The sequence below is a fragment of the Vulpes vulpes genome, chromosome 1, assembly GCF_048418805.1.
Source record: "Vulpes vulpes isolate BD-2025 chromosome 1, VulVul3, whole genome shotgun sequence".
NCBI lineage: Eukaryota > Metazoa > Chordata > Mammalia > Carnivora > Canidae > Vulpes > Vulpes vulpes.
In genome coordinates this window covers 151,533,634-151,560,338 of record NC_132780.1, presented here as the reverse complement: position 1 = coordinate 151,560,338, position 26,705 = coordinate 151,533,634, and the positions used below count along the sequence as shown (strand labels likewise).

The window sequence follows — 26,705 nt, the reverse complement described above, 5'->3', positions numbered from 1 at the left end:
AATAACCTTAAAATGGGATCCAGGGGGATCCCTGGGTGGCGCAGCGGTTTGGCGCCTGCCTTTGGCCCAGGGCGCGATCCTGGAGACCCCGGATCGAATCCCACATCGGGCTCCCGGTGCATGGAGCCTGCTTCTCCCTCTGCCTGTGTCTCTGTCTCTCTCTCTCTCTCTCTCTCTCTCTCTCTCTGTGACTATCATAAATAAAATAAAATAAATTAAAAAAAAATGGGATCCAGGGAAGCTACCTCCGCAAGTGTCTGAGATGATAAGATACTGGCATATGTCTTTCTGATAAACTAAACTGATATGAGGCTAGAATTCAAATACTTAGAAGAGGAGGGACTGTATACTCTAAAAGATTTTTAAAAATATTTTCTCAATTTGCCTTTGGTAGGAGCTAGATAGAAGCAAATTCAGACTGAACTCCATAAAAGGAATACTTGGATCTTTCAGAGTCCAGCCAGAAAGCAGGAGCCATGTAAGTGAATCCAGGAAATTGTGCACAGGTGACAGGGGAACCATAAAACTGAACATTAGGCAGCAAAGCAACCAGCAATGAGTAGGGCCTGGGTTGAGGCAGGTGACCAGGTGCCTAAGGCACACCATTTAGGGGGCACTCATTCTCAGGTGCTAATTGTACTTGCTCTACCGTGAGAGCGAGTGCCTCCTTTTAGCTTGCCCCTCAGTGTTCTCACTTTTAAGGAGGCACTCCTGAGATTAGTAGGAACAGGAAAAGGAAACCACCACTGTAACATCAGTGAGGCCCCTTGGCTAGACAAAGAAAGAAGACACTGTTACAGGAACCCACCATCCAGAGTCACCAAAAGGAAGGTGGGACTGTCCATGGCCAACATTTAGAGCCACCGAAGAAACAGGCTATGCTAGAAATAAATACCACCTGAAACAGAAAGGGGAGGGGGGCATATTCTGGATTCTCCCTCCAACAAAGCTTTCTGTTGGCTGAACGAGTTGGAATCTAGTTCATAGAGGAGTTGGGGGAATGTAGACTGCACAAGTCAGTCCCCTGTGTTAAGGAAAAGAAAAGGAACAGACCAAACCTCACAGAGCAAGCAGGCATTTGACCATCACAGGGCCACGCACTTTGGAAATCAGATGCAGGTGGCAGCTTTCTTGTTGTTGTGAACCTTGAGGAGTCTTACTTTATTCTTGCCCAAACAGGATATTTGGCCCTGTCAATCTGTTTTTTCCATGGTTAACATTGTATTTTCCTACATATTTCATAGGTGATTTCTTTTTCTCTGAATGTTATCTAACCAAGTGAGGGAATAGTACTTGGACTCAGATCTAAAAATTCCTACCTGCTTCTCTATTTTTCACTTTCAACTAAGGGTGGCATTGAGTTCTAAGTGCTTGGAAGTATTAAAGTTAAAACAAATCCTAAAATATACTGTAAGTCATATGGAAGCTTTTGTAATTCTAGTGGTATTTGGCAGCCTTGCTGCAAATACCAAATATGTGTGGGCTTGACACCCTTCAGGAGAGTCTTCAACAAATTTTTTCCTTAAACTATGTTTTATAGGTCTTTTTCTTGGCTATTGGCAGTGGACTCCACAGTTATATGCCATCTAGAAGATTACTGCATGTGGCCTTCCCAAGAAGTCACTGCTTAGAATTTGCCTGTTGTGTTCAGATGCCAAGAAATGGCCCTACCACAGAAATGTTACCTCAAATCACAATAGCAGCAGCACTTAATATTTTTATGTTGTCTATGTATGTAACTTTATGACAAAATTAGATGTTATTGAGCAAGCTAAGCTAAACGTACATTTGCAGAAAGACTTAAGATTGGATAAAATTCCTAGAGGCCAAAGCCAATAACTTCACTTACTATAGAAGGGATTCTTTCTACGATATTTAGATGGCCTTTTAATAGTTTCAGTGGCAGAGAGAATTATTTTGAGAGCTAACCACTTAAGTTTAGGCAGCATTAAATGGCTACAGAGTTATGTCTCATAATCAAGCAAAATCTACCTCTGTAGACTCTACTTTTTTTTTTTTAAAGATTTTATTTACTTATTCATGAGAGATACAGAGAGAGAGAGAGAGAGAGAGAGAGAGAGGCAGGCAGAGACACAGGCAGAGGGAGAAGCAGGCTCCATGCAGGGAGCCTGATGTGGGACTCGATCCTGGGCCTCCAGGATCAGGCCCTGGGCTGAAGGCAGCGCTAAACCGCTGAGCCACCCCGGCTTCCCTATGTCTACATTCTTGGCCACATAATGATCTTGCACTTTGCAACTGCAACTATTATCTACCACTGAGCCTTACCCAAAATAAATACCTACAATTGCATCAACCATTGATTATATCATAGTTTCTAGATGTGGTTTGCTCCAAACCTGCTTTACCTCCTATATATTGAAATGTAATTATATTTTTGTTTTTCTACCTTCTTTGAGTTAACTGTTCTCAACTGGAGGAAAATCTATTTTGATTTCATGTATACTCAGCTTTCTCTCAGTTATTCACTGCTTAGAAAAATTAACACCATTATGACCATAAATATCTTGTGGATATTCTGATCAGTTGTGTCTTTAGAGTAAGCAAGATTTCTGGTAAATCATTTATAAACCAGATTGTGTGCACCTGAGTGGCTCAGTCAGTTGAGCATCCTACTCTTGATTTTGGCTTAGGTCATGATATCAGGGCTGTGAGATCAAGTCCTGTATTGGGCTCCGTACTGGACATCCCTCTCCCTGGCCTCTCAAAGGAAGGAAATCAAATTGAACTTGAACTATTTGAAATGAATAATAAGGACAGAGTGGTAGTATATAGTGATTAAATATTATGAAATGTTTTAAAATTTCTATGTAAGTGACAGTATTCAGTTTAATGAACACTCCAGTTTAAATGCCAGTTTACCTCCTAATAAATGGCTGAATACATATGTTAATCAGCTTAGTCATTTCCTCTTAAAACTCAATGTCTCCTTTCCTTTGCTTTTTGACTCTTGTTCCTATGAGGTAAGTTTGAAGGGAGTTTGAGTATCCATCCACCACTGGCCAGGGGTTACCTTGTGTGATGGCATTCCTTGTCCTCCTTTCTCTCCTTGATGCTTCTCTCCAGCCTGCTCAGCCTTCACCCTTGTGGTAGTACCCTAACCATGACAAATGGATATTGGCCCATATGCTGCTCCTTCCTGGTCTTGATTCTAGTTATCTCAGGCCCACCTGTGCTCTCTCCATTCTAGTGTGAGACTACCTTGGGTCCCACTTGACAGGTTCCTCATTTCAGTTTTGCTGTCCTGGCATCTCAGTCAGCTGGTTGGGGAGCTTTTGAGTCTTATACTTCCTCTAGCATACACTTTTGGAAGCAGTACCAGTCCCCTGTATTGTAGGGCTCCCCTAAACCCATCTGGAATTTCTATCACCGATTCTCCCAACCATACTCTTTGTATTCAGCAGAGAGGAAAAGCCTTCAACTTAGGGCCCCAGGAAGCACATTGTCACAGCTTTTTAAATTATTTCACTGCCCAATGGAAGCCAGTTCTTTGGATTACAAGAATGCTTAACCATGAATTTGAACATTACCAAAGCTGTACATCACCCCAGATATAAATGAGCAAAAGCAAATAGGTGTGAATGAGCAATGAAAGATTAAGAATTATATGCACCCCAGATATAAATGAGCAAAAGCAAATAGGTGTGAAAAGCAATGAAAGATTAAGAATTATATATATATAGATAGATAGATTTTATATATATATAAAGATTTTATTTATTTATTCATAAGAGACAGAGAGAGAGGGGCAGAGAAACAGGCAGAGGGAGAAGCAGGCTTCGATTGCAGGGAGCCCGATGCAGGATTCGATTCTGGATCTCCAGGATCACACCCTGGGCTGCAGGCGGCGCTAAACCACTGCGCCACCAGGGCTGCCCTGAAAGATTAGTAATTAAAACTAGTTTTGAACAAGCAGGGATGCTTTAAGGAATGACATGTTAAATATCCAGTTTTTTACAACTATAATGATTTCCAAGAAAGCAACTTCTACCTTTCATTAGAGTTGATTTTCTATCCCATTCCAGTTAATGGATCATCTTAGTTACTAAGCTAGAAATCACTGCTTTTGTCAATGACACCTCTTACTTCCAGTATTATACATTCATTTAGACATGATTTTACCTCATAAATGTCAAATTTGTTCTTTAACACAAATCCTTTTCCCCTTCTGCTTCATTTTAAATACTCATCACCAGTGACTTCATCCATTGCACTAATTTTCTAACAAGTACTTCTACTTACATATTCTCAACCTCCTATCCATCTCAATGATTGCTCCCCTGATAACAAAATTTGAGTAAAACAAATGCTGATGATGTCATGATTATTCATGAACCTTAAGTAGCTCTTTATTTCTTAGGGAAGAAAGCTCATCCCCCAGAGAAAGGCATTTAGGACCTATCATGATCTGGAGCTGTACTCCTTCCACACCTCAACAGCCCCTACAATACAAATCCCATTAAAGTATTCTCAGTACATCCTTGGCCTGTACATCATAGGTGCCTTTTCTCAAGCTGTTTCCTCTCTGTAGAGCATCTTTTCCCTCACCATCCCCCACTTGTCAACATCCTTCAAGACCCAAAGCAGAGCCAAACTATTCATCAACCTTTTCACCCTGCCCCTCCTTCCATGCTCCCCTACAAAATATAGAAACCGTCTCACTGGTGTTTCTGAATAGCTCTGTTTGTAATTCTCATAATAGCTACCACACTCTACTTTGTATTATCATTCTCTATACTTATGAATATCTTCCCTGCCAGGTCATTAACTTAATGATGTGTTAGTTATTACTCTTTGTTTCCAAGTAACAGTAGCCAACTCCTGCTACTTTAAGCAAAAAGGAGACTTTGTTATGAGGATACAGCAATGTCTCATGGAAACCTTTTAGAGAGGTATACACACAAGTTGAGAGCAGAGATTTGGAGACTTTTTCACCTGATCCTGCATCTCAGCTTACATCACTTACTAAATATGTAACACCACGCATGATCATATTAAATGTCCTGTGTCTCAGTTTTCTCATTTATAAAATGAGGATGGTAATAGTACCTACTTCCTAGGATTACTGTGTTTTTTAAGGGACTTGGAATAGTTCTAATTAAATGTTATTTCAAAAACCAAGGTAGGAAAGAAATGAAGCTGGACCTAAGACTGAGAGGCTATCTGGAATTCAGGTGACATTTCCAATTCAACGATGCTTCCTTTTCCCTCTTACTGCAGACTGAACTTCTTTACTTCCCATTGCTCATGGAAAAAGTTGCTTGCCCATACCTCATATGCTATACATCTCACTTTTTAGAAACGTAGATTATATATTTGTTTCTGTTCTAAATTCCTGGGGAGGAGACTGATTGACCCAAATTAGGTCCATCAACTGTACCAAGCATTTATAAGAAGTCACTGAACAAACAAGTTCCAGGAACCCATCTTTATGGGAAGGCAGAATGAAGAGAAGGAGATTTAGGGAGCAAGTAGGTAGTGACCACTGAACTGTTTCATTTACTTTAGAATCCTCCTTATGGAATTCTGTGTTTCCAATTGAATTGTATCAAGTTCATTTATTACCATGTATGGTTATACTTGTACCCAGGTCTTGATATTGCATGCATTGTTATTTTAGGCACAATATTTGCTCAATTCTTTCAGAAATATTTGAGTAATAACTCATTATGTTCTGAGTGCTATGCCACCTACTGAGCCTATAATGGAGATAGAGGAACGTTCTTGCCCTTATATAGTTTGTATATATTACCTGCTGTTTTGGCTCCCTCCTCCTACCAAAATTTGGTCCTCCCATTGTCCCAAGCCCTCCCTGGTTTATGAGTATTGGTAACAATGTAACACCTAATTCTTATCAGCATCACTGTGCTCTCATTCTATAGTTTTTTTTTTTTACCTAATATTTAATTGCACATTTACACTATTACATAGGCCTCCCACCAACATTCATTTAGAACTGGAAGTTGTTTACCGCCTACCAAATTCCAAAAACATGAAGGCCTAAATTCTAGATCCATCTCTGGAACCATGACCTCTGTGACTAGGAACTTTAGGGCTTAGTTCCCTTTGAATCAATCAATCATAAGGAAAACTGACTAAATTAGTTATGAAAATCTGGAATTTTTAGATGCTTATTAAAAACTTACTTCTATGTGTATAGGTACTTTTTTATTATTTACATGGTGTCATTTATTTACTGTCCCCTTTTCTTCCTCCTCCTCATTATACACCCACCTCTTTGTGCACACATCAAAATGTGTGGTAAGAGCAGGGTAGGGCAGAGTCCAAGAGAAGCTCTAGTATCAGGGAGCTAGAAATACTATAACTTATTTCTGATATCTCAGCAGATTAACTCAATTACTGTGTTTCTAAGAGTATCGATCATTTATTTCCCTGAAAACTTTGGGGTCTGTGTTCCTTCGACATATCTCTGTACCTCTGTTCATCTTCCCCCCTCACTCTATCTCAAAGGACAGGTTTTTCCACTAATTTCTAAGCTCAACACCATGTTTCTGCCCTAATCCCAAACTTATCCACACCCTCTAAGGCTTTTATCTCTGTGAATTTTCTCTTCTATGTATGGTATAATTCTTTACTTCCACTTACTTACCTCTGTCCTTTAAGGCTTCCAAGTTACAGGTCTCAATATTCTCCATCTCTCTCCATTCATATACCCCCAATTATGCCCTGATTTTCTTCTTTATTATCACATGTCTTCTGTCTCTATATCCTTGACATATACTTGTTAAAGCCAACATTTGCTGAGTGTTATGTGCCAATCTATGAGATAAGCATTTTTCACGGAAGATCCCACTGATTCCTCAACAAGCCCATGACTGTGTACTATTATAGTCATCTTACATTTGGTGCATCAGAGAAGTAACATCAACATCACACAGCTAACAAGTATAGAACAGGTTTACGTACAAGTCTCCCTAAACTGATTTTTTTTAAGTACTAGACTATATGTCCTCCGTTTTTCAACTGTCAGCTCTCCCCTGTCCTCTCCCTAATGAAATCACTTAAAAATTTGTCACTTTCATAAATCCAGTAGATTTTTCTTGGTTCTTATTTTCCTTAAGTAGATGAAGCATTCATCACTGTGGTATAAGTATTTAGAGAAACTTTAAGATTCTTGGGTTTCTCAGTCAGTGAAGTGTATGATTCTTGGTCTTTGCTAGGATCATGATTTCAAGGTCATGAGATCTAGCCCCAGTCAGACTCCACCCTGAGCTTGGAGCCTGCTTGAGATTCTCTCTCTTCCTCCCCCCCCCCCCAACCCCCTTTGCTTACTTTCTTTCTCAGGAAAATAAAAAAAAAAGGCATTTAGAGAAACTTCCTATTCTGGCTTGTGACATTGGACCTCCTCCTGAACTCCTTGTCTCTTTCACTAACTAATCTTCCTTCTTCTACCTCTAAAAGGCATACTACCTCTAAAAGGTGAGTGTTAACTAAATAGTAGGATGTGAATCTCTAATATTCTGATTCCTGTTGAGCTTCTTCAGAGAATTCAAAGTGGAGTAAATAAAAATAATTTTTTAAACTTTAATTGCTCTAAAAGATAACTACCTGAAGCAAATAGAGGAGCACCATATTATGGGTATGCAAATGTATTATGGGAATATCAAAGTAAAGGTAAGGAAATTACAGCACAAAGGGTGGTTGCATGGAATTGAGAAGATCCTGCTGTAAGGTCTTTCCCTACATGTGGTGTGGATAGTTGAAAGTAGACTTTTACGGTTTATATTGTAAACCATCGGGTAACTACAACAATTTGAAGAGGTAGAAATATTAAGTCAGTAAAAGAGATAAAATGGAGTCATAAAAAATAACAGAAGGTAGAAAAGAAAAACAAAACAGATGGAATAGAAAATAGTTGGAAAATCGTAGATTTTAATCTATCCCATCAGTTGGTATATTAATTCTAACTGGCTGATATAACTGCACACCCCAAAATGGGTAATGGCTCTAACACATGGATGTTTGTTCCTCACCAAACATGCTTTTCTCAGTGGCCATCTCTCCTCCAGGTGGTAACTCATGGACTCAGGCTCCTCCCATTTTTTTTTTTTTTTTGTCTCACCATTCCCTAAGGCCTTACTGTAATCTGCATTTGACTATTGACAGAATTTCTGAAAAGACTTATCCCTAGAAATGGCCTGCATCACTTTGCTTGCACATCATTGGTTAACCTACAGTCACATAACAACACTTAATTTAAAGGGCATTTGGTTATGACACCTAGCAGAGTCCCAGAAGAGAAAGAAAGAAAAATTTTTGGTAAAGAGTTAGCATTATCTGCCACAGATGAACAGGTAAATGAAAACAATTATTTTCACACTTTATTATGCTTTAAAGTCATCTTAGAATATGAAACAATGGACTTTACAAGAACAAAAAAGTCAGTTTTCTGGAGATAGACAATAGAAATCTGCCTTTTAAACTAGGACTTTATGTAATTCTGATACTCAGGTGGTCCCATTCTGAGCAACACTGTGCAAGGCAGGATGGAACCACTGTGATGACTGGACCGGATATACTGACACATGAGAACCAGTTCTTTCCTAGACGAAACAGAGTCTCTTTCCACTCAAGTATGTTCTGAGGAATAGCAGCTTCTGCATAATTCAGGAGTTGTTAGAAATTCAGAAGCTCAGGTCCCACCTCAGACATCATAAATGTTTGTTCATTTGTTTTGGGTTTCTTTTAGATTTACATATAAGTGAAATAATATGTTTTTTTTTCCTTTCTCTGTCCCATTTATTTCCTTTAGTACGATACCCTCTAAGTCAGGCATTGTAAGTGGAATCTTATGCTCATTCAAGTATGAGGTGAACTGGCTTAATTATTTTGTGCCACTAGGGTGGAGGGAATAGGTGGTTACTGAAGTGCAGTATAGAAGCAATATCCACTCAAGAACAGGGAATGGTAGAGGATTCCTATAGCAATCATCTCTATAATTTGGACTGAAACCAATAAATGAAAAAATAGAACCTGAAGGAGGCCAATATAGTATTGGGGTTTTGTTGTAGCAGAAGAAGGGGATGACAATGAAACAAATACACATTACATGTGTGGTATATATTTATTAGAAAGGATCAAAAATTCCAATGATACCGAGCATGATAGCATGCTCGGTATCATTGGAACACGAACGATACCAAGCATGGATGGTATCCTCTCCTATCTTCCAGTTTCTTATAATCACTTTTCTATACCATTAAATATTCACTGAAAATATTTAATGGTTTCCCAATAGCCCATCTTATGTAATTTGTTAACTATTTCCTTATTACTGGATATTTAACTTATGGCCTTTTTTCTCCTGTTACAAATCATAGTACAAAGAATACCTTATCCTTGAACATGAATCTATATTAACATTTCTGGCTATTTTCCTTGGGCTAGCTTCCTAGGGAAAAAAAAAAAAAAAAGCCCTGGGACAATGATCATTTACTTTCTCAAGTCTGTTATTACTACGTTGTGTAGACTTTTCAGAAAGTTGAAAAAAGGATCTTAAAAAAAGGAAGGTTTTTGATATGTTAGTGTTCTCTTTCTCAGTCACAACTGCCCCTTCTGATGTTATTACATGGATTAAATGAAACAATGCATGGAAAATGTAGTCATGTGCCTGGCATAGAGTGTTAATTGCTAACAATTGACATTGAACAGTATACTGCACACAGCTATCTGCATCCTTCTTCTGTCTTCTGCTGTTTGAAGTAGGAAATAGTGTTTGTCTTCCTAGAACCTCAGTCACCTCATCAGTAAAATGGGCATGGGTTACTACCCATTTCACACTAACGTCGTGTGGCTTTATCATATATAAGGCATAAGGCACAGTGTCTGTGACAAAATAAGCATTCAATAAATGTTCATTAATAGTATTTATTTTCTCTTACTTAAATTGAGAATTTTCTTATCTGTTTTCCATTTCCTTACCCACCCTTCTACACACACAGTCCCATTTCTATCTCCATTTGAAATATACTCAATGAAGGTAAGAATATAATCTATCTCCTTATGTATAGTAAGGCAAAGGAGAATGAAACATGTAGGAAAACCTATTGAAAGATGAAGAATGTTGGAGCACCTGGTTGGCTCGGTGGATGAGCATCTGCTTTGGCTCAGGTTGCGATCCCAGAGTCCTAGGACTGAGTCCCCATATCAGGCTCCCCGCAGGAAGCCTGCTTCTCCCTCTGCCTATATGTCTTGTCTGGTTCTCTCTGTCTCTGAATAATAAATAAAATCTTAAAAAAATATGAGGGATATTACATGAAAGTTAGTAACCAATCACCATTAGCTTAATTATCCTTCAACAGCAATATATATGCCTATCATCATTTACATAACAATTTTGGCATATACTTCCCTTAATTAAAACACTGGGCTTTATTCATGTATGCTAACTGTACATTACCTGTGATTTATATAATATGTTACATCCCTAGTACACATGAATGCAAAGTGTTATTTTTAAGGTAGTATAAATCAATATATAGTAACTATTTAGAGTTGAGAAGTAGCTCAAGGCAAGATCTGAGCTTTTTACAAAGAGTGCTATGCTTCATTAATGCTATCTGGCCTGATCACTGGAAGACAAGTAGCACCTTATGCTTAATTATAGTTCTCTGTTGGAGGGTATATTGACTTAGGAATGGCTGAGGAGATAGCTACTAGAAAAGTTAGTACATTTTTAATGTTTATCCCATATGAACATTTGCCTTTTCCCCACATAACTTAAATCCAAAAATGAGTAACTTAAACCATCAGATATTTTAGGTTAAATCTAACATTATAGATTTTTTTTTAAAGTTGATCATAGAAAGAAAGATGTCATTTCAAAACTTAACATATTAAAATTGTTTAAGTTCCTTAAGATTTTAGTATCCTCAACACCTAAAATGTTAGATTTTATTAAATATTATGAAATCATGAAAATATAGGACATAATAACTTTTGCAAAATGATTTGACTCCTCTTAAGGATTTCTCATTTTCTTTGGGAAATAAGTTCTTACAGCATCAAGAAAAAGTCAAGATGTATTTTTCATTAGCATATCAGCATGGTCAGGTCATCTAAGCACTACACAAGATTAATACTCTGCAGAGCTCACCTAAGACTGTAGCACAAAATGATGTGCCCATTGTATATCTACAATCAATTTACCATTTTCCAGAAAAAAGAGGCTACTAATATTTTATTCATTTTTCTCAGCCCCTAAGTCCAAGCACATAAGTATAGAGCTCAAGAAGACAGAGCACATGTAACTGAACTCAACAAGTTTATCATTTACTGGTCACTGGATAAATAGCTTTAATCATGAACTTGGAGAAAGGTGGGAGCCAAGAATACCTCAACCCTTTGAGTTCTGGAATTTAGTTTAGGGAGAATTACTAGTTCCCTTAGCTCTCAAAGAAAATGGTTTCTAGTTTGATAATATGCTACTTCTCAGTGTCAAAATGTGTAGTAATTTTAATTCCTAAAGCTAAACTCCATGAGCTACAGGATTCTGTATATATCCCATGTCCCTGGCACATAGAATGCACTTCATAAATAGATTCAAGTCAAAGGAAGACTAATTAAAAAATATACTGAGCAACAGTTTGTATTGTATACCATTAGTAAAAGTTTCCTCATTTGCAAAGAAAATATTTGTATAATATAAAGTGATTTATTTACATGTTTGTTATTCTGGGGGGTTGGAACACAGTGGGGTTGTAAACTCTTGACTTTAACTTGGATTTTGAAGCTACATTGCCACCTTGTGGTTTCTCATCTAAAGATGTACTTTCCTTCAAAACAAAAAACAAATGCTTTGTTCTGCAATCTATGGTGCAAAAAACTCACTCATGCTTGCGTGTGTGAATGCACACACACGCACACATGCACACACACACACACACCCTGGGAACACACACATACCCACACCCCTAGGAATGTGAAAGCATGAAAGTAGTAGTTTCTGTTCAGAGATATGGGAAAGGGGGTATCTACAAAAAATCTTTTAATGAAGATAATCTCTTGTATGATAAAATCATCTAAGATCCCATCTATTATCTTTAAATGTCACTGTGTTTACTATATCATTTCAGTAAGTACAAAAAATGTCACTCCATTTACCATCAAAAATCAATGAAGAGAATGTTTTCCTACTGTCAAGAACTTGTTTTCATCATAGTATGTATCATTTCTAACAGAATAGGGATGGCGATATACAGAAAATATACAGAGTAAAACCAAATTTTTATAGTTGCAGAATTTCAAAACAGCTTATTTCTTTTTTTAAAGATGTATTTGAGAGAGAGAGAGAGAACACTAGCAAGCTCATGTGTGGGAGGGTAGGGGGAGGACAGAAGGAGAGAGAGAGAATCTCAAGAAGACTCCCTGCTGAGCATGAGCCGAACTGGGGGTTCAATCCCACAACACCAACATCATGACCTGAACCTAAACGAAGAGTCAGATGCCTGACTGAGCCACCCAGATACCCCTAAAGCAGCTTATGTAAAACAAGATCATAGCTTAGTATATGGGTAATATTATCCATTAAGATTTCTAGGGAATAGAATTATACATTTAATAGAGGTCACAATTTAGGATTTAACTACATGAAAAGTGCTTTTAAAGAAGTACTATGATTTTTTAAAAAGAGAATTTAAAAGGCACTAATATCTTAATGTTCTCCTTCACAGGTAATATATACTTTAATAAACTTCAAATTTGTGAAAAAAAATTTCTTTGAAGCCACACAGTGGGTAGAATTCATTCAACTAATTTGGGAATAGAACTTATTGGTAGAAAATCCCCAGGTCTACAGTTATTCTGATGCTAGGAAAAAGGGAAAGGGCATTTTCCAAGTAACTTTTCATTCAGATCATGTATGTATTTAAAGATTTTGTATGCAGATTGACCCTACAGTCTCACATCTTAGGAGGAGCACTTCGTTGCAAAATAATGATGTTAATCAAGAAAATCAGTCTTAGATTCATTTATGTTCATTCTTGTTTACATACTATTATTCTACTACAGGCAAAAGTTTACAACCCCCCTCCTTTTTTAAACTATATATATATAATTAGAATAAAAATGAATTATCTGCTTTTACACCATCCAGTAATCACTGCTGTTAACCATTTTGGTCTATCATCCAAAAAAAAAAATTTTTTTTTAAACCTTGTAGGAATCCCTCTTAAGTCTCAAGGGGAAATCTAGAAGAATGATTCAAAAAGCACAGTTCCTTTGGTATGAGAAAGAGACACAGGGACCAACTAAAAGAGCTGCAAAAAACAAATCTCAAACAACCTGATCCACAAAATATAGAAAGTAATACTGGATTCTAAAACAAATTGGATATAAAAAAATACCTGGAGTCCCTACTGATAAAAAAAATGTTTGAATAAATCAAAGAGAACATACATACAAATCTCCCAAATGGGAGAATTCCAAATAATGTCCATAGATACTGTCTCTTAAGCATGATTTGCACATAGTGACTTTCCTCTGGAAAGTGGGGAGTGAGGACTTCCTTACTGCAGACCCCTGACAAACACTATCTCAGCCAGGTGATCAAAGTGCTTACCAGTCATAAATCCTGTTGATAGTATCTATCTTTGATACAATGTATTGAGAATGGCATTTCACCTCTGTTGGTCTTCCTTGAAATATTTTAGAATTCTAGTCTAACCATTAAGAAAAACATTGGACAAACCCAGACTAAAGGCCAGACAAGAACATTAAGTTCAAAATAAGGAAATCTGAATCATGTATAGACTTTAATAATAATATACCAATGTTTGTCCATCAGCCATGACAGATTTACCATAATCACATAAAATCACGTAACAGTATAGGAAACTTGGTGTGTAATATATGGGGATGCTCTGTTTTTTTTGTTTTTGTTTTTGTTTTTACCAGTTTTCTGATGATCTGAAACTATTCTAAAAAAGTTAATCAAAAAAGAAAAACAAAAGGAAGTGTGACACCCCCCCCCCACCCCCACCCCCCCCCCGCCCAAGATTAGCAGTGAGAGCAGCATCCATGATCTTGTGAAAGACTCAGATTCTCAAGTCTGAGCCCAGATCTCCTGAGGCTGACTCTGGAGATGTAGCCACGTGTATGGTTCCGATCCGTGAATATGAACAGCTGACCTAGCAGGCTACCCAAGATTTTTGCTTTCAGGTACTTCCCATTTTAGCCGAGGTCATGTTACTTTTTTCTCCAATGCCCTGGAGTTAAATAATCAGATTAGGCCTCTTGGTAGCTTCTGATTATCCAATTGTCACCTTTTATAGAGGCATGACATGCCTGCCTCTCTTCCCTAGTCTTCTCTAACCCTTTGATCCCCAGGGCCCCTTTCAGACCCCACTGTGATAATGTCTACAAGGACATCTCCAGCAGATACATATCCTCTACCCTCTGATATCCCCATACACATGGCCTATACCAATTTGCATGCTTCCAGAAACCATAAATCCCAGTGTGAATTCTCTGGAGACAGATGTGACCTTGGGCAATTTTTTTGATCCTGATGTGCTTGAGTTTCTTCATTTGTGATTTGGGGATAATAGAATATCTACCTCATGGATTTCTGCTGAAGATTGTGAGTTAATACTCGTAAGATGTAAAAAAAAAAAAAAATACTCGTAAGATGTTAGGAATAATATCCAACACTTAATAAAGAATCAGTAAACGTGAGATGATGCTATTGTTAGTGGTAGATGTCTTGCCTCCCGATCACCTCTTCACTTCTCCCAAAGCAGCAGGATTAGGTATGTAAGAGAACGACTCAATAAAGATTGAGTGAATTCAGTGTCAAATGAGCCCACAAAAATCCTAATTCCAAACATAGTGACCCTACTATTACCACTAGTCTTCTAAGTCACCTTGACTTTGTGTTGGGGTATTGAAAATATTTCGTGTTTATATAATAGTATTAGGATAGAACTAGAGAATTGGTTGGAAAATCTATACAACCTAGAAGTGAATTCATCTTACTTCAAGCTGGTTGTGCTGTTATCACTGAATAACACCGTTTTAATTTTGATCTAAGATTATTTTACTTCCTGAGATCCTTAGAGTTTCTATTAGCCTAAAAGAGGAAAATTAGGTAGAAAAGAAATCAGCACCCGGGGGACTGTTCTAGCAGCAGGTGAGTAAGTGAGTATGTTTGGATAACGGGTTTAGATTTTGCTCATTTGCTCTTTGGAACAGGTTAAGTAGAAATTCAACAATTTACATGCCATAAATAGACAAGCCTTGAGTGTTCTGGTTTGTTTTCCAGATGGGGATTAATGTGGTGGACTCTGCAGTATCCGGATTAGGTGGCTGCCCTTATGCAAAAGGTGCTTCTGGGAATGTAGCCACTGAGGATTTGATATATATGCTTAATGGCTTGGGGCTCAACACAGTAAGTCATTTAACATATTTTAATATTCATGCATGCCTTGCAGATACAAATGGGAATGTGTCTCAGATTTGGGAAGCAATTTTGAGGTCAAAGTTTTACTACACTTTTGCTGTTTGCTAAAATGCACAGTGGGAAAATACAATAAAAACTCTTCAGGGGGCTTTATAAAGTAACTTATTGCTGTAGCTCCATCACCAATAATGCTACCATTTCACATTTTTATAGTGCTTCATGACCTCTGAAGTGTTTTTTCATGTATCATCTGATTTGATTTCACACACTGTGAGTTACAGCTTGTGTCTTTGCCATTAGGATTGTTGTTTTTGCAGTTTTGTTTTGGATGGATGTTTTCCTAGGAGGAAACAGAGATCTTGATTTTCTTGCGGTGACAACTAGAGCTTCTGGAAAAGAGCCCAGGGCACGATTGGAATGGTCAGGAAAGAGGAGAGCTTAATACTACTTAGCATGTGAGACACTAGAGAAAAAGAAGGGTCTCTAAAAAAAAAAAAAAAAAAGTACCTGAAAAGTCACATACTCTATAGTATCCACCTAAATTAAATTAGCACTTTGTTTTGCCACATGCTTGTTAAAATTACTTATTAGTCTTTAAGGCAGAATTTAGGGCAGATATAGAAGGCAAGAAAAAGGTTCTCAAATGACTAGAAGTTCAAAATGTTTTCTGAGATGTAAAAGCATCATCTGGATTACAAAATGGAATTTTCTCCCTCTCCCTCTCTCTCTCACATCTTTTTTCTCTCCACTTAAAGTTCTTTCAGTACCACTTGCCTGGAGTCTCCATTTCTTCATCATTTTATTTCTCACTTCTGTTCCTGGCACTTGCTTCCACCACCACTCAGATGGCCTTACTCCCCCATACTCGATTTCACTTGGAGTGAGGTGCCACCATCCCAAAAAGTCTTCTTGTGTCTCCCTGCCTAAACCCCCAGGCTCATACCTTGGGTTCCTTACCTTAAGACTTCCATGCCAATGTGTGTGCTTCTACCTCTAAGCCTACCCTGAGGTTTTATTATGATCTTATTTCTATGTCTAGCTTTCCCTGCCCAAGAACAATTATGGCAGCTATGCCCATTATATAGAGATGCTCAATAGCATTCACCGGGGGATGGGTATCACTCGGGATAAACATTAAAAGCTATTGCCTGTCTTTCCTGGTTAGGAATAACTAATTATTTCATTTACAAAGTAGCTTAATCATTTCTGTTAGAAATGTATGGCTACGACAAAAACTGAGACAAATTAGATCTTTCCTTGGAGATTTAGATGACTGAATTGAACCTAGCCATGCTTTGATGCCTATTATATATCAGGTCATGTTCTAGAACTTGAGGGCTGAAATGCAAATAAGCCATGGCTTCACTCCTAAGAATTCAAAATTTAAATAGAAGAGCCTAATTCAACCAGTTTCACAGGCTAACAAGCCAAGATTCTTTGTAGAATCCATTGCTATTATGGTTTCTGTGCCAAATCACTTACCAAGAGCCACTCATTTGACTTATATTTTGGTTGTTGGTTCTTTAATACCCTTGTCGTAGCTATGTCAGCACAATTCCTTAGTTCCTTCTGAGGTATTCATCTTCCATACTGGTATACAGACTTCAGACTTGCCTTTAAATTCGTCTTCCATGCTACCACAAGAGGATTTCATCTAAAATACAAATATGAATATGCCTTGTTTCTGCTTGGATTCTCATTTCCTGAAAAGCAAAGCTGTGTTCTGTCATCTAATATGGCCTATTCATGCCTTTTCAGGGTATCTCTGCCTGTCATTCTACAGATCTAGCATGGCATTCTTCAGGTGTTTTGTATCATTCTTCTGCCTACTGAACCCCCTCGGTCCCCCTTCTCAATGACTCACTGCCCATATAAGACTCGGGTCAGAATTTACCCTTCCTGACACACTCCTCTCTGCTTTCTTTTCCTCAGTGGATTGATTGTCTCATCCTGTGCCCTCATAATCACCTGGGTATATCTCTTTCAGTGACTTTAATTACAATACAAGACGCCCTATCAACAGGCATCCATATTGCTTATTTGACACTAAACAGCCTGAGGACAGAAACTTTATTCTACATGAGGTTCTTGAAACCCCAGAGCATATCACAGTACATGAGACATATTTAATCACCCGATAACTGATTCAGTAATAAATGCAATGCTATTTTATGATGATATCTATTAGGTAAAATGATAGAGAAAGGCCAAAATGAAATTTTTGGAGAAAGTGTCAGCAAATTCCAATGCATACTTATTATCAATGGAATTCTTGGAAAGCACAGAACGCTGGTGACTAAGATCTTTCTATAATCCTTTGCTGGGTGTAATTATAAAATTAGAGACACATGTAGCTAATTATTCACAATACTTAAATAGCACTCCATTTAGGATGTCAACTAAAATGTGTCTAACATATTCTACCCTAAACCCATGCACAGGACAAAACAAATTATCTGGAATGAAAGCAAATGTTGGTACCTTAAGAATAACTTTATAGCAAAAAGACAATGAGAATCATTTATAAGTATCACTTTACAAAATTATTTTCTTGACCATTCTCAAGAAGAAAGAAGTGAACTACAATGGAAACATTGCTTTAAAGTTTCTAGATAGAGTTGACTGTATTAAAATGATGCTCTCCTTATGGTCATTGTTATGAAAAGGTCCTGTGTTTATATTTGTCTTTAAGAAAATGACAGACTTACATAAATACTAAGAACTACTTAATAGCAAGGAAACCTGAGTCTGTTCAATTCCACATTGTTTCTAGTCCATGTTAAGGGAAGACATAGGAGTTTATGAAATGCTACCTGAGGGCAAATCTCTGGGTAATCCACCTAATGCTCTGCCTCCCCTATATTGACAGCTGAGGTGCTGGGTGGGGACCTTTTGTTACACCAAGCCCAGGAGATGAGGAGCATGCCCCGAATTTGGCCCTCAAACCCAACCGCCTATCTGTCATTCATGGATTTACCTAAGCTTTTCTTGATCCTGTTTATGCTTTCAGACAGTACAACTTCTCAACCAAACAAGTTCCAGATGTGTACTAAATACTACTTCATTTTATTTGACCTACAACTACTACCTTCAATATCGTACCAATAGTGTTTCTGAATACTGTTAAAATTATACATTTACTTTTCCTGTATTTCTCATAGTTTTATCAAGTTGTTTCTTTATATAGTAAAAGGGTTATTTTCTTAAGCCCTTATCTATGAACAACTCTAAACCATTCTGATTGTAACTGCCCTCCACTGGAATTTTGTAGATTGTTTCTAATTTTGTCATTGCCCTTTCTAGAATGTAGATACCACCATGAATGACATTGAGTTTTTTCAGGTATGGCTAGTCTATGATTTTTATATAAGAATCAGATTCAAGATATGCTCTAATAAAACATAAAAATCTAAAATGCTTCTTATGTGATTCATGAAGAGACAAATGTTACCCTCAAGTCAACAATAAGCAACATTTTTAGTTATTTCAAATTATTAACTGACTACTAATAAAATGAAAACATATCTGTTTTGTCTTCTTTTTCCCTAATCTACCTGGTATCCCTTCTTTCCCTTACTAGGGTGTGAATCTTTACAAAGTGATGGAAGCTGGTGACTTTATTTGCAAAGCTGTGAATAAAACCACAAATTCTAAAGTAGCACAAGCCTCCTTCAATGCTCGACTTGAATGAACTTGTGACTTAAAGCTGAGAAGACCCATTTCAGCTACAGATACTCATCTGAAAATCATTACTGTCAACTTATTCTGAAATGTGAAGTAATAGACAAGCGTGGGAAAAAATATTTTAAAGAGTATTGCTGGATAGATTACAAAATCAGTGGAATGCAATACCAATCATTGGTAAACTGCAAACTGAAGCTAAATAAGATGATTTGTAGACATGCTTTTGAACTTGGAGAAAAGTCTACTCTTTTGCCCTTATAGAAATAACTTTTTAATTTAGTAGATGTGAAAATTGACTTCAGATTTCCCTAAGTATCAAATGCTGTGTTAATACTTAATCAAGCTGGCTTAGCACAGTATACATATTGTCAGTAGTTTATGAGCTCCTGCATAGTGCACAAAGTGTGTGGCCTTGATATTATGCATTATGCCTCTGGATCTCAACTTTCCATTTGCCAAGTCAGTTAAATTATGGACCAAGCGCCAAATCTCCATCTGACCGTACATAATTTTTAGCAATAGAACTTTTATATTTCTAGTATGGCTAACATCTGTTAACTATTTCAATGACTTTATCTTGTTCCAAGAGGCTGTGGTCAATGGCAAGTTGCCATATCCTGGAAACATTACGACCTCCCATGTTTGTTATATGCATCCAGTTTACCATACTTTCTCTTTCATCAGTTTTAGTAAAAACCAGGATGATATTATTCAAATATCAAAAAATATAAGGTTTTTCATTTCATGTCTCCGTTGTAATGATAAGAATAGATTGATACATATATTATAATCCACTTTGGTAATTTTCAGATCAAATCCAAATTGCTGAAGGAAAGATCACCGTGATCCTAAGAATATTAAGGCAGTTTTTATTTCATGAAGAAAAAAAAAAAACAAACCTATTTTCCTTTGATTAAATCACATCATTTTTTGGTTGACTTTATGGCTATTTTTAATGTTGAAATGACTGAAAGTTTATCTCTTGTAATAGAAAGCATTGCCAAAAATAACAAAAATTAATATATCAAAGTTGAGAAGAGGAGCTGGAAGACTGTTAAGAAAAAACATTTCTGTAACCTATGCAAATCATAAGGGGACAGAATTATTAAATGTGGGTCTGAACCATCAGTTCTATTATTTATGTAGACTTCTCCAGTAATATTTGGTGATCTTATCTTTGAATAAATTTGAATATAACTTGAAATATGAAAGTGAGCATTGTGGACTTTGTATTAAATATTCATCACAACTATTGAAATAAGAAATTCCAGAAAATATGAGAAGCATTGATTACAACTAAGTTAACTTTAAAGATAGTCATAATAAGAATCACAAGGGAAGCATATTGGTAATTGACAAAACCACACTAAATTCCCACAAAAGAGGCTAACTCATCAGGTTGTGATGGGTGTTAGAACAGGAGCTTATTATCCTAAGTACTAAGTCTTTGCATTTGGGTTAGTATTGGTTAGGGGGTGGGAACAATACGGGGAGGAAACAAAATCACAGCTCATTATGGATCTACCTGTTATATTCTCTTGCGGGTCTTTCTTCAAAAGGACACAGCCCTGTGCACTGTAGCAGTAATGGGACACCTGCCCCGGTGTGCACAGCAGGATATGTTCCCCATCTTCAGAGGAGACTGAGTTTTCCTCTCTTAGGGAACTGTGGGGTTCTTAGTTTGAGTTTCTGGAAAAGGATCTGTTGGTGCAAACTGCTTATAGGAACAGCCAGGATTTGCTGTTTTGAAATATAAACCATGGACTCTTCAGAAGGCAGAGCAAGTAATCAGAAACTCTAGGTGCAGCTTAGCACACACTTAGGCAGCACACGTCTTACTCTACAGATTCGTTTTTGAGAATACCTCAATGTTTCCTATTCACATTCACCACAAGAAAGTTCATGTTTTAGTTATATGTTATCCTTTCCCCACCCAAACCATCTAAATCTTTCTGCTACATTGGAGTTTTATTTCTGGTTTTGCAGGAAAAAAAAATCACTTAAGCACATAAAACTGCCTGAAATCCATAGGCAGAGAATCCCCCCAAAATCCACATTTCAACTAACCAGGAAACCTTGGAATCACTATAGGACTGACCCACCCAACAAACCCACATATAAACCCATACTAGAGTTAGCCTTGGGGAAAGGCTTAAGATGGCAAAGCAATTATGACCTTTACTGAAGTACTTATCTAAACAATCTTCTATGGCATCTTCCCTTAAAGAAAATATACTGTGATAAAATGTTACATATTCAAGAACACATGTATATGCTGATGACCTATTATAGATGAAAACTAAGCTGGAGTCCTCTGAAAACTACATATTTTCTAAGTTCCAGTGCATGAAATTCACAAAGCCAATAAATGGTAACTAGGACTTTCTGAGAAAATGCAGGATGCCCTTTTATGTTATTCTGATTACTATAACATTTACTTCCTTTTTAGCTGCACTTATATGGCTATTCATTACTATATATGTGCATTCTAAGCCTCCAAAATGATCAGCTCCAGATATGAGAGTGACAGGTTATACAACATTGAATAAGTTGGCTGCAAATATCATCACTATCAAAATTGTCAAGAAGAAATAAAATGAAGGCCGGGGCACTAGGCAGAAATCTGAATTGAAATAACAGACATGTGAAGAATTGCTCTGAATACGAATAACCATTTGCAAATTGCTCTTGTGGGCTAGAAGATGTAAGTTTTGTATCATGTGGGGCAGACCAGAAGTTAAAAGAACAGTTTTGGAGACAGGAAAAAAGGGAGGAAGAGACTGGACAAGGAGCGAGGCAGGGAAAAGAGGTTCAGAAATGGAGGATGGTGGGGGAGAAAGAAAGGTGAGAGAAAAGGGCAGAGAGAGGGGTGAGAAGCTATCGCCTGTCTTGAGCAGCTCCAAAGGCAGGCACATTCTGCTATTGTGGAGTCTATCAGCCTGGCTGCTATAAGTTGCACATAAAAAGCCTTAACTTGGGATGCCTCGGTGGCTCAGCGGTTGAGCATTTGCCTTTGACTCAGGGCATGATCCTGGGGTCTCGGGATCTAGTCCCACATCAGGCTCCTGCCTGCTTCTCCCTCTGTCTCTTTCTTGGTCTCTCATGAATGAATAAATAAATAAAATCTTTTTTTTTTTAAAGCCTTAACTTGATAGGCCTCAGCAACAAACTTCTCTTCAATATTTCAGAAATACTGCTTTTCCATCGCCACTTAGTTCAGTTGCTCAATTATATTACAAGTGACAAGATTCTTCCCACTGTCCTTTTTTGGGGGGAGGTCTTTGAATATTAGCTCATTGGTAGGCTCCCACTCCCCAGGATCACAAACGGGTCAGTGCACCTCGCAGCCTCACATTCCACACACTGCCCAGCAGCTGGGGAGGTTTTTATTCCAAGTGTCTTAAAAAAAAAAAAAATCAATGAATATTTTCCCACCATCATCCCAAACTTCTCATGTTTCATTGAGAAGATCATTATATGCTCCTTCCTTAAATGGTAACATAACAGGAATAAACCAGCAGAACAGACCAACTAAGGTAATGGGTGACCTTCAACAGATCAGTGTAACAGTGGAGAAAAAACCTGATGGGAGTACATTTTATGGTGAGATGGTGGGGGAACTGAGGCAGAGGAGTTAACCCTAAGGAAGGACCATATTTAGCTTCTCTGAGACAGGAGCAAAGGATGGAAACAGAAGAAGTTTTAAAGTTGACAGGTATGCGTTTTAAGGGCAAAGTAGATAATCCCAGTCATCTTTTTTCCAGGAATATAGGAAGTGAGGTCTTCAGTCATTAGTTCGGGGTGGAGTGAAGGCTTGAGAAGAATGGTATAGCTTGAAACCCACCTAGAGCTGATTAGAATTTATCTCACTCCATCCAACTGTTCCAGGAACTGTTGTGAGCTAAAATTAAGTGTATATATCTTTACCACTCTGTTTGACCTCCCACCTACTGAAAGCACTTCTTGGTTTCTAGGGACCACACGATGTATGTCCCACCACCTCTCTGGTCCCATGTTCTATCTCTAATTTTTTAGTCTCCTCTTTCTTTCCTTTTTGTTTAACTATAGACTCACAAATACAAATTTGCCTATATCTCTATCAGTCAAAATGTATACCACAGCCAGCAGGATTACCATTGCTTGGAACCTTTTTAGAAATTCAATATCTCAGGCTCCATCCCAGGCCAAAATCCTCAAGGAACTCATATGCTTGCTAAAGTTCGAGAAGCACTTGCCTGTTTGATACCTCTTCTTGGGTGTCTAATGGGTACCTGAAGCTTTGTGGTAACCTGTACCAGTTACCCCTCATGCATTGTGCTGTAGCCCAATGTTTTTGCTCTTCAAACAACCCCAATCCAGACCCACCTCAGCTCCCATAACTTAATTATTTTCTCTGCCTGTAATGCTTTCCCTGGATCTTAGCCTGGCTCCTTCTTGTCATTCAGGTTCAGCATAGATATTACTTCCTTAGTAAGTCTTTGTGGACACCCCAGTCTAAAGAAAGGCCCCAGTAACTTTCTCTCATCTTGTTTAATTCTTATTATAGAATTTTTAACTCTTTGTATATTTAGTTGTTTATTGTCTTTCTTTCCCCCACAAAATATATGCCCCATGAGAACAATGGCTTTGCTACACTTTCTTTAATTTACTTCCTTAGTGCTCAGAACATAATGCTCAGCTCCTGGCACAATAGCTGTCTAGTAAATGTTACTGAGAAGGAAAAATAAAAATAGAAATGAGATTAAATCAGACATTTGGGAACTTAAGGAAGGAAATAATTCTACTTGAACTGTCTTTTAAATATATTTCTTAATTTTATCCTGAGCCCTCATTCTTTAGGATTTATCTTAAAGTAGTTTGACAGCAAAGCTTATCAAAAACCCTTCAAAAAAAAAAAAACCATTCAAATCTATGTTGAATGACTGAACTCAAGAGTGGATACATATATACACCAAAAAGATTAAGAAATGTTAGAGTAACTAATTTGTCAGATAAACAAATATTTTTTAAACAGTAATTAAACCATCAAAATTAGTACAAAAGTGATAATATTAAAAAAAAAAAACTTCCTGACATGGAAGAAAGGCATTAGCTACCTTAAGAAGTGCTTATAATTCCTCTTTACATCTCTGTACCCCCATATTGTACACATTCACACAGTCTCCTGCATGCACATAATACCATTCCATTTGAGCCAGTAAGCTCAGTTTCATCATCTAAACTTTCTAGAACCTATTTCTTTTCCTATCCAAGGAATCAGAACAGCACTGCCTATTTACAAGACCACTGTAATACGTCATCAAGGAGAAAGCCTGTTATGCCAGCTGTCATTTGTGTGATTAAGAGACATAGAAGTTTCATAATAATTTGATATCATACTCATTAACTCAGTATTTCTTCAGTAGTTCCCATTTATAGGTATTTCATAATCCAGTCTCAGCATGGATATAACCCTCAATTCTCTATGGCTGACACATAAACTTACTCTCTGTGGCCTCAATTTAGGCTGCACATTTGATTCATCAATGGAGGGAGGATGGGAGTAGGGTGTGGATAATCATACTGATGCCTGAACTTCACCTCCAAAGATTCTGATTTTTTTGAGGTAGAGTAGAATATTAAGTACCAGGTTTGATTGAGTTTGTTTTGTTCTTAATGTATACAAAGCAGTCTCATGTGAAGCCAGAGTTGAAATCTCTATTCTAATATTGTGGTTTTCAAAATGTGGTTTCAGGGGGCACCTGGGTGGCTCAATCGGTTCAATGTCCGACTCTTGACTTTGGCTCAGTTCATGATCTCAGGATTGTGAGATCAAGCCCTATGCTAGGCTCCATGTTCACTGGGGAATCTGCTTGAAGATTTCTCTCCCTTTCCTGCCCCTTCGCCAACTGACAGTCACTCTTAAAAATATATATATATTAAAAATAAAATATGGTTTCAGGACAAGCAACACAGCTTGCTTTTTTTCTTAGCTTTATTCAGATAAACCTGGGTCATTTGGCAGTCAGCTCACAAAATGTGGATCATTAATGTGTTTATACTCACATGAGGGACAGCAATATAATACCAATTTGTTAGAGCGTGATTGGAATTTAACAGAAATGCAAATTCTTGGGCCCAAAGCCAGATCTACTGAATCAGAAGCTCTGGGTTGAGGCCCAGCAATCTGTGTTTTTACAGGCTCTCCATGGGATTCTCAGGTACACTAAAGCTTGAGAACATTGCTCTAGAGTGAATTTCTTTCCAAAATAGTGATTTACCACCTTTGTAATTAAGGGGGATAAATGGGCCAGAGTCAGTTTATTACATGTTCCACATTCATACAACAAAACATTCTTTCAAACTAACACTCATATGACCTAGACAGCCCTACGACTTCGCATTTCCAATGTGAAAAAAGTCTTATAAAGGATAAGCAAAATATGCAAAAAAAAAAAAAAAAAAGTCAATACTGCCTGTCACATTCCTCTGCTTGACTGTATCCCAGCTCCATAAGATGCAAGCACCATGTGAATAGAGTCATCAGAATTTCTCCAGGAGACCTGGATCTGAGATAAACTCCACTGGTTTTCTCTATGTGGTATTCTTCAAGCTTATTAATATAAAAATAAATTGAGTATTAGGGAGCACTTGGGATAGTTATAAAGGAAGACTAGAAATAATGCCTCAATTGAGGGAAGAAGACACTGTCACCAAACTACTTTGCCCAAGGAGAGAGAAGGTATAATGAACTTACTGCATATCCATCAGTCTTGAGTCTTTTCTGGCACCATCTGGTCTATTACTCAATGGTGATACAACCTTGGTCAGTTTACCTAATACCTTTAAACTTGAAACCTCAGTTCCTTCACCTGTAAAACTTCAATAGTAGTCCTTGTTTATAGAGCTCTTGGATTTCATAAAATACTTACAAGTGTTTGGCAAAGTGCTGGACACTTAATAGTCAATAAATGTTAACTATTGTCAGTTTTACTATCCCTTTCTATGGAACTGCACTGGAGTAGAACTCCTCCTCCATTATGAGTTGTTTAGCTCTCAGGCTCTTATAAAAGATCACCCTTCATCCTATTCCATGTAAAGCATGCATTGTTTTGAAGAGCTTGCCATGAGCCCAGAAGAAATGGATCACCATCAAACCTCAGAACTGTGTAATCTTAATTGACAGTCTTATGCTTTAGGTATTATGCTGCATCATCGAGCCATACATTCTGAATTGATTACCTTCTGTATTTCCCATAACTATAGTTTCAATAAGAACTTAAGCATGAGATGTTTACTGTGTAAACTAATTTAATGAGTAAATCTGTTTGAAAAGTATCACAATAGGCTCAGTCTCCCCGTCAGGCATCACCTAACAGCAGGAATTTTCTGCCTGCCCTAGTTGAGCCATTGCATCAAGCTTATGTGGCATATGGAAGGGCTTATACTTTCCTAGGAATCGAGAAGAAGTATCTCAGAACTTCTGAAAACTGTCTCACCTGAACATTACTATCTCTAGCTAAGTCTTTAAGGCCCCTGTCATTGATAAAGTTAACCAATACATCACAGGTTAGCCAGACCATTACCCTGAAGCATCTGAATCTTG

The 26,705-nt window shown here is 37.5% G+C and overlaps 1 protein-coding gene across 7 annotated transcripts in view; it reads left to right on the top strand.

Annotated features, from left to right (window-relative positions):
• The window catches only part of HMGCLL1 (3-hydroxy-3-methylglutaryl-CoA lyase like 1), a 195,317-nt gene extending 174,986 nt beyond the window's left edge, over positions 1-20,331 (top strand). For all 7 annotated transcript variants that reach the window (XM_072734421.1, XM_072734417.1, XM_072734407.1 and 4 more), the window contains 2 exons: positions 15,299-15,424; positions 19,017-20,331. In XM_072734421.1, the coding sequence (XP_072590522.1) occupies positions 15,299-15,424; positions 19,017-19,127 (237 nt within the window). In that variant the 3' untranslated portion in view covers positions 19,128-20,331. The remainder of the gene's footprint in view (positions 1-15,298; positions 15,425-19,016) is intronic.
• Positions 20,332-26,705: the final 6,374 nt, after the last annotated feature.